Source organism: Lycium barbarum, chromosome 6 (assembly GCF_019175385.1).
Source record: "Lycium barbarum isolate Lr01 chromosome 6, ASM1917538v2, whole genome shotgun sequence".
In the NCBI taxonomy this organism is placed as follows: domain Eukaryota; kingdom Viridiplantae; phylum Streptophyta; class Magnoliopsida; order Solanales; family Solanaceae; genus Lycium; species Lycium barbarum.
The window spans coordinates 24,938,615-24,950,073 of NC_083342.1; the positions used below are offsets into that span (position 1 = coordinate 24,938,615).

Here is an 11,459-nt window from a genome sequence, read left to right on the forward strand (position 1 = left end):
GGGTTTCTATAAATCATAAAACCCTAATTCTCAAATGATGTGGGACAAGAAAACGTTGCTTCTCCACATTGTTTCAATGGCCCAGATTTTAGCACATTGAAACATATACGACTAAGATCTACTCAAAAATACTCAGAGAAACAAATTTGACCCCAATTCGAGAGGTCTTCAACGAAACAATGAGAAACCAGCATTTCAAACACATGCAAACAAAGACTATTAAGATTTGCGGAGCTTTGAGACCGTTGTAACGAAAAAGTGAAGTAAAAATACAAATTTATACCTCGTTTGGCTTGATTTTTGATGAAAGAGGAAGAAGCATTAAATGATTTTCCTCAAAAAGGACACACCACGACTGTGCCATGCCTGTGGCACTCTGAAAGTTTGCCAAAAATTGTGAACCACGTAGGAGAGATGAAGTCTCCTTAAACCGACGTTAGGGTTTAAAAACCCTTCAACTGAGAAAATAAGAACAACCCCTTAGGGGTTCTTTTGGTTGAAGCCGTTGTGCTTTTATATTTTTGAGTTGTTGGGTTAGGTCTGTCCTTAATGGACGGGACCCGACCACTTTTTAAAAAAACAAAGAATAGGCGGCCCAGCTTTAGACATGTGTGTATATGAGATATACACATGTATATGTATATTCATGTGTATATCCATGTAAACATGTATATTAGGAGGAGCTTCTACATATAATTTTAAACAAATAGCCATATTTAAAAGAATGTCCACTAATTGAACATTTTTTGCAATCAAGACCACTTTGAAATTAATTTGCTAATTAATTTCTAATTTGCAAATATGACCCTAACTAAGATAAAACATGAACTAGTATTAAAGTGAAAATTAGATTATTCAATTGATTATTTCAATTGTAATCATATTTTGACCATAATGATCTATTTGTGCAAAAAAATTAAAGTTAAATGGAAAAATTGGATGTTTATTTTAAATAACCAATGTCCTTGAATTAAACGAAGTGAAATACTTACTAAATTGATTCAATTTTTCTGGAAAATACCAATAGTGTTCTAATAATATGTAAATTAATTTCCAAATGACTTGTAATATTTACATAAATTATTTTACCACGTGAGAATGGTAAAATATTATCAAAATTATTTTATAAAATTATTTTGGCTTCTAAAAATACTTATTTCAGTCTATTTAATATTCAAGGACTCGGGGTGATTAAAATAAATTATGGGAGGTCAAAAATTAGATGTCAACATTATATTCCACTCATGTTTATCCCTCATGTTGATTCAGCAAACCATGTGATTCGGTCGGTCACATGCAGTCAGGCACCGAGTGTCGTGTTACGCCCAAGCCATGGTTCGGGACGTGACACTTCCGATTTTGCATTGCATATTGACTGCATTATGTTCGTATTGTACAACAACCTCTCTCTCAGAGGTTGGAAGCTGTTCATGATGGTCACTTGGAAAGATCTACAAAAATACATAAAATAGATGTTATTAATAATAGTAAAGACTGAAAGTAAAACGATTGAAAACCAAAAATAACCCTTACAAAATCATCGTTCTCCGCGTTTGATCTTGTTAATTTTTTCTCAAAATAAGCTACCACACTATCTTGGAGTGGTGGCATATCGGACAAATTGTGGGAATAAGTTGATAATTAGGTGTTGAAGATTAGTATTGTGCTGGAATGTGCATTGGCACAGTTGGAGTGGTGACAATTTATATTGTTCAATTCACCAACCCATTCAACCGATGTGTTTATTGGCTACATAATCTCAACCAACACATTCAACATCTTCAAATTCCAACCACCCATTCAACCCCCCTATTCAACATAATTTAATGCAATATTTGACCAATGTGAAAATCTGCAAATAACTATCCCTTTCAATACAAAAACTGCCAAATTTGCCCTTATAAACTGATATGAATTCAATTCCAAATTGGACAGAAATTTATGTGGAAATCTGGAGAAAACATACATGTTTGTGTACGTATTTTCGGATGGTTTTTGTGCACATTTCAACATCATACATGTGCACTTAAACTGCACGTAAAATGTGCACAGAAACTGAACATAACGGTGGCATAAAAACTAAACTTAAATTGTGTCAACAACCATTATAAAACCTGTTAAACCATTCGACAAACAAATTTCAGAAACTGGACAGAAACACCATAGTCATTACACAAGTCAAAATATTACAAACATAAACTAGCAATCCAACAAACTTAAAATACTTAAACCTACACTTCCTACTATTTGCACTTTGCCAGACTATAACACAAAAGAAAAACCAATAGCTTACATTTCCAACTACCAAATCTTACAAAAACTAACCCTATTTGGTAGTTGGAAATACAATATCTGGCAGAATTAAGTCAATATTACAAATAATAAACAGAACCAAGACTCTAAATTTGATCTTCCCATTTGTCTTTATAGTCTTCAACTTTCCCACCTTCTTCTCTCTTGCCCTTTCCAAGTGGTTGCTAGTGACAACTTATTTTCCTATCCGAGTAAGCTTAGTAGGTGAGTAAGGCAAATTTGTAGGCTCACTCACACCAGTATGGTCACCCTTGAAAGAAATCACTCTACTTCCAGTTTGCAATCTTCTAACTTGCCTCATTCTCAACCTTGTTTGTTCTTCAGAAATGATCTTTAGCCTTAGATCTGGATCACTATCATCCTCTGAAAGTGGACCAAATCTTTCATACTACTCCTGTTGAACTCTAGGTGTGGGCATGAAATGCAAGTCACCTTCTTGTGATGGTTGAGGTGCTGAACTGTTGACATCAACCTCTTGTGCTTCAACAAATTTGGCCCTTTTCCTAGTTCTTGAAGTACTTGCTTCTTCAACAACCTGTGAAAAATGATTAGTTTGTTTGAATATTTCATAGGTAAAGTATAAATAAGATAGTTAATTACCTTGCATTTCCTTGCATTGTGAGAATAAGAACCACACACTACATGTCATTCTAGTTCCTTTTCTAGAATGTGCCCACTCTCCAGCTCTTTAAATTGCTGCATCCTTTTCTCTAGTTCTTTGAACCTTAGGTCTGCCATCAGTCTTCACAATATCAAGTGGGGCCATTTTATGTTCTGGTAACACTTTCCAGAATTTCTCCCCTCTAACAGGTAGCAGCTTCGTCCCATATGTCAACAAGTAGGCTTTCTTGCTGTACCACCAATTAATTTCATTCATAGGATCAATCTTTTGGTGCAACAATGCCTTGATGGCATAGGGGCATGGGATGCCAGTCAGCTGCCAAGATCTGCAGGTGCATTTCTTTTGTACCGGAATCACTATGTGCCTATCATCACCCTCAGACACTTCATACCCATCCTTACCATTAAAATCAATATTACACAAGTTTGCTATCATCATGTGGGCAGTAAACAACTTCATGCAATATGGACTGTAATTTGTGGTCCATGACCTTGCCTCATCTTCCTTTTCTCTCAGCCTATTCATTATCTTAAGTCTAGTCTCCTCAAGTATTCTCAACATAGGCTTACCTCTTAGTTGTAGTACCCATGAATTGAAGGACTCGATAAAGTTGTTATCCACCATCTGATTTTTACAAACAGTGTCCATATAATCTCTACACCATCCTTTTAATGGATGCTTAAGAAGGTCCTTGGTAGCATTCTCTGGCAATTCACCAAGTGCACTCAACTGGTCCTTAAAATCCTCCTCATAAGTACTCCAAGTAGACCACCATAGAAGTTTCTTCATGTCACCTGACTTCCAGTATTTCATCCAGTTTGCCTCAATATGCCTTACACACCACCTGCACAAAATTTCAATCAACTGTTTAGTTAAAAATTAAGAATGAATTAAATTAAGACATCCTATTAATTTACCTAAGTTGTGCTAAAGGAAGCACATTTTTGATAGCATCCAACAGTCCCTGTTCGTGTCAAAGAATTAAGTAATCAGAAGCTACTTAGATAAAAACTGTAAAAAGTACATTAAAAGATATACATATTGGGCATATTATTTACCTTCTGCATATCAGATATAAAGATGATGCTTTCACCCTTCTTCAAATTCAAAGAATTCTCCAGCAATTGCAAAAACACTATCCATGCCCTACTTGTCTCCTTATCCACTACAACATATGCCAATAGATAGAATGAAGTGTCACAATCTTGTGCCATAGCCACCAGTAGTTTCCCCTTGTAGTGACCCTTCAAGAAGGTCCCATCCAGTCCAATACAGGGTCTTAAACATTTTTTCCAAACCAACTTGAAGGTATTGAAACACATATACATTCTAAGAAACTGTATTTTACCTTGTTCCAATCAAGCCTTTGATAAATTGATCACCACATCACTACCAGGATTGCTGATCCTAATCTTATTTGCATAAGCCTCTAATCTATTGTAATCATCCAAGTGTCACGACCCAAATCGGTGGGCCATGACTAGTGCCCGAGTTGGACACTCATATACGAACCTGTTAGATATAATCAGACTGAAGCTAAGGACAATGTGGAAATCTGTAAAAGCGTGTTGTAGAATCATAATTCCATATATCAGAATGAACCTGTCTCCTGAGGAGCCACAGCTAACCAAAACATAACAAATATGAAAGCCGACAAGGCTGCCACAATACATAGGGACATCCAAGACGAACTACATCGATATAGCTGACCAAACCGTATATACACAACCCACATATGTCTACAGATCTCTAAGAGTGTAACAAAGTCTACGTCAAAAGGGTCTGTACAAAAATAACCTATGGAGCTCTCCAAGCAGCTGGGCAAAAGTCCTAAGCTGGAGCATCACCAAACTGAGTGTCTGTACCTGCGGGCATGAAACGCTGCCCCCGAAGAAAGGGGGTCAGTACGGAAAATGTATTGAGTATGTAAGGCATGAAGTACAATAAAGAAAATCATGGCTGAGCAAAAAGTTAACAGGGGACGAGTACGATAATCAAAGATACCAATGCATCCGTGCCTTATAAGATGAGTTATGCATGCATATATAATAAATCGTACCCGGCCCTCTAGTGAGGGACTCGGTGAAATAATCATACATATACCATACCCGACCCTCTAGTGAGGGACTCGGTGAAATATAATACGTACCCGGCCCTCTAGTGAGGGACTCGGTGAAATGTAATACGTACTCGGCCTCTAGTGAAGGACTCGGTGAAATATATAATATACATACCCGGCCCTCTAGTGAGGGACTCGGTGAACAATGCAATGAAACTGTGCACGATTACGTACCCTGCCCGGGACTCGGTGAATGATATATTAACGGTATGCACGTGTAGAATATCATGAGCAACCATATGCAAACTAAATCATCATCTGAGACTCAATAGAATAATTAGAATAAACCAACACTTGAGAATCAAAGACAATTATCATGTCAAGTACCACTGAGAATTAGAGTTCATTGGAGTCATGTATGTTCGCCGTTCGCTCACTTTATGTAGTTCATGCCATAAAGAAAGAAGGGATAGCTTTACATACACTTTGGAGCCTTTAGAAGTAGAGTCATCATCAATGAGTAAAATTGAGAAAATCTAGAAGTAGCTCCACATTCTCATATTCGCTTTGAAATCATAAACTTGAGTTCTTAAAACACGAAATCATCATTATCATTGTCACCATAATAAAATCATTCTTATCCTCCACATCTTGAGAAGCTTTAAGAAGCATGGACTTTTAGTTTTTGAAAACAAGAAGGTTACGGAAACATTTATGAAATCATACCATAGGAATCATGCCTTTGAAAGAAAGGGACGAGCCTTATCATACCTGTTCAGCCTCCAATTATCTACACTTATTCGTCCGAGCTCGCAAGTCTACATTTAAGAGGATTCACACAATCGTTAGACTCATCGTAGTATATTTGTGCTAAGCTTTCAAGTCAAACTATTTTATATCCTGCTCAAAATCGGGCAGCATTTCCCCTGTTTATATGGCTAGCCCGGAATCTCAATTCAGCAACCAACAACAACAACAACAATACCAACATCAATAACATCATTTCCAACACCAATATGTACCATAAAACAGCCCACACGCTGTTTTCCAACTTCCATAACTAACCAACTTACTACACAATTATTTAACGACTTTATCTCCGTAATTAAGTCTTAAATAATACCAAAAGAGAAAGATTCATACCTTTTTCTTGTCAAAACGATAATATCTTCAAGATTCCACCTTGAATACAACATAAATCCAATGCAAGTTAATACCATGATCACAACTACGCACTATCTGAGCCTTGATTAGCTAAAAGCACTCAATTCTCTCAACTTTTTATGACCAAAATACCCCTATATGTGCTGAGCTCCCAATCTGATTTTTTTGTGAAAAAAATGGTGTTTTTCCCCTTTTATAAAGTTCAAATTCGGGGGGGTCACTGTAGCATTTTACTGTAGCATACTGTAGTATTACTGTAGCAAGTAGGTTACTATAGTAGTACTGTAGCACGCGTTTCTGCTGTGTCAAATGAACTTGTAACGTCCATAATTCTCTACTCCAATGTCTGATCGATGAGCGGTTTGTTGCGTTGGAAACTAGATTCGACGAACTTCATTTTAGGCTTTTGTTTCACCTTAAAAAACTTCATATGCTAAGAGATATTTGTCCACCAAGTTGGACCAAAATTTTCACACAAAACATTGCCCATCCTTTTTCCAAAGTCGTACTACTCCATTTCTTCCACTCATTTCCTTATAAAACCTTCTGGTATACCTTATATACATCCTTCCTCATTAAATATACTTAATAATGTTTGCTCCTTATATTCCAAAGTGGTTTTACTTAACCATAACTCAACGTACTTATGTTTCAAATTTGATAAGTTCTTCTTCGAAGATACGGGGTGTAACATCCTTCCCCCCTTAAAAACATTCGTCCTCGAATGTTGTAGTGAGTCGATCCTCAATATCCTCATTGAATTTTGTTCGATTACCATATTCTTATACTATAATTTGGTCAATTTCGTCCTGCTCTTTCTTAGTTCCTTATCAAATTCATTTGTGAGTCGTACAGTCTTCAATCCTCATGTATACAAGTTAGCTAGTATATTCCATTCTCATTCTCTCTTCCTTCCTGTGGTTTAACTAGCCATGCCACGGTTACTCACCGTCCTGCGGGCGTCCTTCCTCTTCGTTCCTCATTTCTTTATTAACGGATAACTCCCTTGCTTGAATACAGCACTTTCCTTTGTTGACTCCTCCGATGCTATCTTGGCTATCCCTACTTGTACTTGTTGAGCTTAGATACATGCTAGATTATCCCCTCGTAATTCATCAGCCAGGCTTTCCGATTCATCATAGATTTTCTTAAACTAATGTCCCGTTGCTTGTTCAACGTTACTCTGCTACTGACAAATCCTTACTCTTAACGGTTACGTTTCTTCAACCATCCGTCTTAATTCCTTTCCATGATAGGTTATAACCATATCCTCAATACGATTTCTTAAATACGTACATTCCTAATGTTCCATCACCATCTCTATTAGTCCTTGTAGCAGGATTATATATTGCGATGAACCAATAATCATAGTTCAAACTGGTCTATAGCTCACAATATCTTCGAGTTCTTGTCAAACTCTCCCTTTAATTCCTTTGACTCAAATCTTGCAATATAACTTATAATTATAAATTTAGGGCAATTCTCACTTAACCACAGCTTCTTTCCAACATCAGTATGGTATACTTACCCTTGACTTCCTTATTCCAGTGATCACTTAGTTAACTGTCATTCCTTGTTGGCTTTTCGGTGTGTCCATTCCCTTCTGTGGGGCATAACCTTACGCTGATGGTTCATATAATTCTATAATACATACCCTTATGCTCAGTATGGTTAGTGACCCGTGATATACTTTCTAATTTCTATTGATGCTGCTGCCTTTCTATCTGCACCCACATCGTTCTTCCTCTCTTTAGAGATTGCCACACCGCTTATCGTTACTCCCTTTGTTAAGATTCTTATATTTTTCCTTTAATATCAAGATTTTCTTCCATTGTAACCCAAAGTGTCCTTTGTACTCATCAACCATTTCATCATTCTCTTTGTAGTTAGCTTGCAGAGCTTTCTTACTCTCTTTATTACTCTTTAGGATACGTCGCTGCCTATTTAGGTGCAGCACAAATTTCCTTGGTCTATAAATATCATATCTCACATCCGCATAAAGTATTCTCTTGATCCATTTTAATTCCTTTTCATACCTGCTTTGTGGTATGTTTATCTTTAATTCGTTCCTTCTCCCTCTTAATGCGTTCTTGGTATGCCAATACGTCCCGAATTTTGGCCTCCTTAAGCTAACCTCTTTCTTTCCTTGGACTTTTGACAATGCCATACCTCGTTTTAGGACTAGATCTGCCCTTCCCCCCTTTTTAAGGGTGTTCTTATACACTAGTAACTCCTGAGTATCAGTAGTCATCGGCCTACCCTAACTATCCTTCGACTCTTTTGGTCTCTTATAATACCGGAATTCTCTCATCGTATATCTTGACTTATTTTCCTTTCTGCTAATCGAGGGCTTTGCATTTGAATGAAGTGCTTATGCATTACATATCCATTCTCGCTGCCTTTTTTAAGGCCTTTCTACTTCTACCTTTTATGACTGAACATTTCCCGAATCAACGGGTTAATGGAAACATTGGAATCCATCAAAACATTTTACGAAACGTTTGGTCACACTTTGCTCTTTTTATCCCTCGTCTTCCTCCACAACTATTATCACTGAAATTCTTCTTACTCTGAGTTTCCGGTTTCACTCTACGTCTACAATAAATCATTAAGGGTTAATATGCCACACTCTTCCCCTTCCACTATCAATCCTTTTATTCTCTTGGCTCACTTATCCGAAATTTTCCTTGACTACTTATTTGCATCCCACCTATGCTTTGTAGTTCTTCCAGTGTTCTGCCACTTCTTGTTCATGTCATGAATTCCTTGCAAATATACCCTCTTCTTTCTTCTCCTTCCTGCCGCCAAGGCTAGTCCATACTCATGAATATTTCCCATACATCCTTCTATTTCCTTTATAATTAAACCTCGGTATTCCTTATCCTCATCCCATGTCATTGATGTACTACCTCCCGATTAGCTTTGTTAGTTCATTAACCTCTCGCTTGTCCTTGGTGATTGCTCAATTTTTCTTTTCTTCCTTTCTTCTTCTTTTGACCAGCCCATTAGTGTACCTTTCCTGCTTTCATCCTCAAACCTTCCTTGACTTCCTTCCTCCCCGAGCGCCCTTCTCCACTTGTTATTTTATAGTATCGACCCTAACGTTCGTAAAATATTTCTTTAAACGTGCAAATCCGTTCTATTCTTAAATCATCTTTTAGGAAAGCTTCTCCGTTTCCGAGGCAACCGTGTCAGTATGACTACACATTTATCCCTTTATACACCTCTCGAGAGCTGGAAATCTCTTAGTATCATTGCAAGGTCTGGTCATTCTCTCTCTTACTTCACATCCCTATTTGTGATTACTATCCTTTAGTCCCACTTATCGAAGTCTGTTTTCTGACCCCACACATTCATCTTTTGTTTCACACTACCATACTTTATCCCTTTCGCATGCCTACCTTCGAATTTTATCCAAATAGTCCCTTGCCTTACCCATCGTCCCTCTTGGAAGCTTCACTTACCCTCGTTTCTTACACTTTTTTTTTCTCAAGGCATTCTAATTTCTTTACTTTCTATATATTCACTTTCTTCCTTTCCCTGATGTTGTTGCATTAGGACTTTCCAACTCTAGCTTGTGGTGACAATATCATCAACTTACCTTGTAACATCTATCACTTGAACTTCACTACCCTGTTCGATTGATGCCTTCAGTATACCGCAACGTCGATTGCTAGGACACATATACCGGTTGGCGCAACCACATATGGGATGTCATACACATACATACATACATACATACATACATACATACATACATATATATATATATATATATATATATATATATATATATATATATATATATGTTTACTAACGCCTTGCTTACAAAGTACTTCCCAATACTATTCGAACTCATCCTAATTCTAGAGTTGTGTGTCACTTTTTTTTCTCTTTGCCGGTCTAGTCCGCCTCATCCTTCGCGACCTTTTATGGTTTCTAACCACTCCGCATACTCTAATTTCCCTTAGGCTACTCTAGCTTCTCATCTGTCTCTTATGTCTGAATTTGTAGGACTCTTAATATACTTCCCAGGGGGTCACCCATCCTAGTATTTCTCTCACCCCAGCACGCTTAACCTTGGAGTGCTGATGTGATCCGGTGCGTTAGTGATGGTATAATCGCATACACCTTACTGCGTGACCTTCCTCACATAACCTAAAGCAAGTTGAAGTTTTAACAGATTCCAAAACATTCTTGTAATGCATCTCCCTCCGAATTAGAAAGGATTTGTTACTCGTCCGACTAAGCAAATGCTATTTTGGCCTTTGAAATCCTCAATAATCACCTTCAATCTGCATGTATGACTACTTTTCATCCTAGCTTTCAAGATTCCCAATGGTGGCGAAGGCATCTTGATCGCAGTTACTTCCAAATACTTAAGTCACTGATCCCCTTTAGGATTTTCGCTCATCACTATTCAGTATTACCCTGAAGTAAATACATACGCACATAGGAAGTTCCAATAAGAACACGTATACCTGTTGCCGATCGGTCCTTAGCCTGATCTGGTAGGCTATAGAGTGAAGTGTGCTCTTCATCCTTGTCTTCCCACCGTCTACTAGTCTGGCCTAACATAATGCTGAAACGTAAGGAAAATCTAAATGTGCCAACTTTGTACTTCCTCAATTACGTCTTCATCCACAGGAGTCTCGTGAACCCTTAAACGGGTCTTTGTCATATGATTTCTCAGTCGGGTCTCCTCCTACTGGAGCCACATCCTCCGATGGGTCTGCCTTAATGGAATAGCTGATGCTCTTTCTTATACCTCTTGACATCCTCGATCCTGAGTCGACGGGAGATACGGGTCTCGTGTCCCCTTTCGGAGCCTCACTTACGCTTCCATTAACTTAACTTGTCCTCTTCTCCAATACAATCCTGCAATTTAACAAAAATCGTACCAGGAACGAGCTTTCCTATCATTGGCTCTACTGCACGATCTATGATCAGAAAGAAAGATGACATCCTAAATGTCCTGTAGCTTCCTGTTTATAGATGTGGTGCACAACACACCGATAAACAAGACTCTACTAGACACGGTCTGTAGACACTCCGAGGATGAACTGCTCTGATACCACTTTTATCACGACCCAAATCGGTGGGCCATGACTAGTGCCCGAGTTGGACACTCGTATACGAACCTGTTAGATATAATCAGACTGAAGCTAAGTACAATGTGGAAATCTGTAAAAGCGTGCTGTAGAATCATAATGCCATATATCATAATGAACTTGTCTCCTGAGGAGCCACAGCTAACCAAAACATAACAAATATGCAAGCCGACAAGGCTGCCACAATACA

General features: G+C 37.9%; 1 protein-coding gene across 1 annotated transcript; it reads right to left on the reverse strand.

The window, feature by feature from the left end:
* Nucleotides 1-2,161: 2,161 nt before the first annotated feature.
* LOC132599654 (uncharacterized) lies at nt 2,162-3,767 on the reverse strand. The gene is made up of 2 exons (XM_060312950.1): nt 2,914-3,767; nt 2,162-2,848 (listed from the first exon to the last, which is right to left on the reverse strand). Exon 1 carries the CDS (start codon nt 3,746-3,748, stop codon nt 3,002-3,004), a length of 747 nt encoding a protein of 248 aa, XP_060168933.1. The 5' UTR covers nt 3,749-3,767; the 3' UTR covers nt 2,162-2,848; nt 2,914-3,001.
* Nucleotides 3,768-11,459: the final 7,692 nt, after the last annotated feature.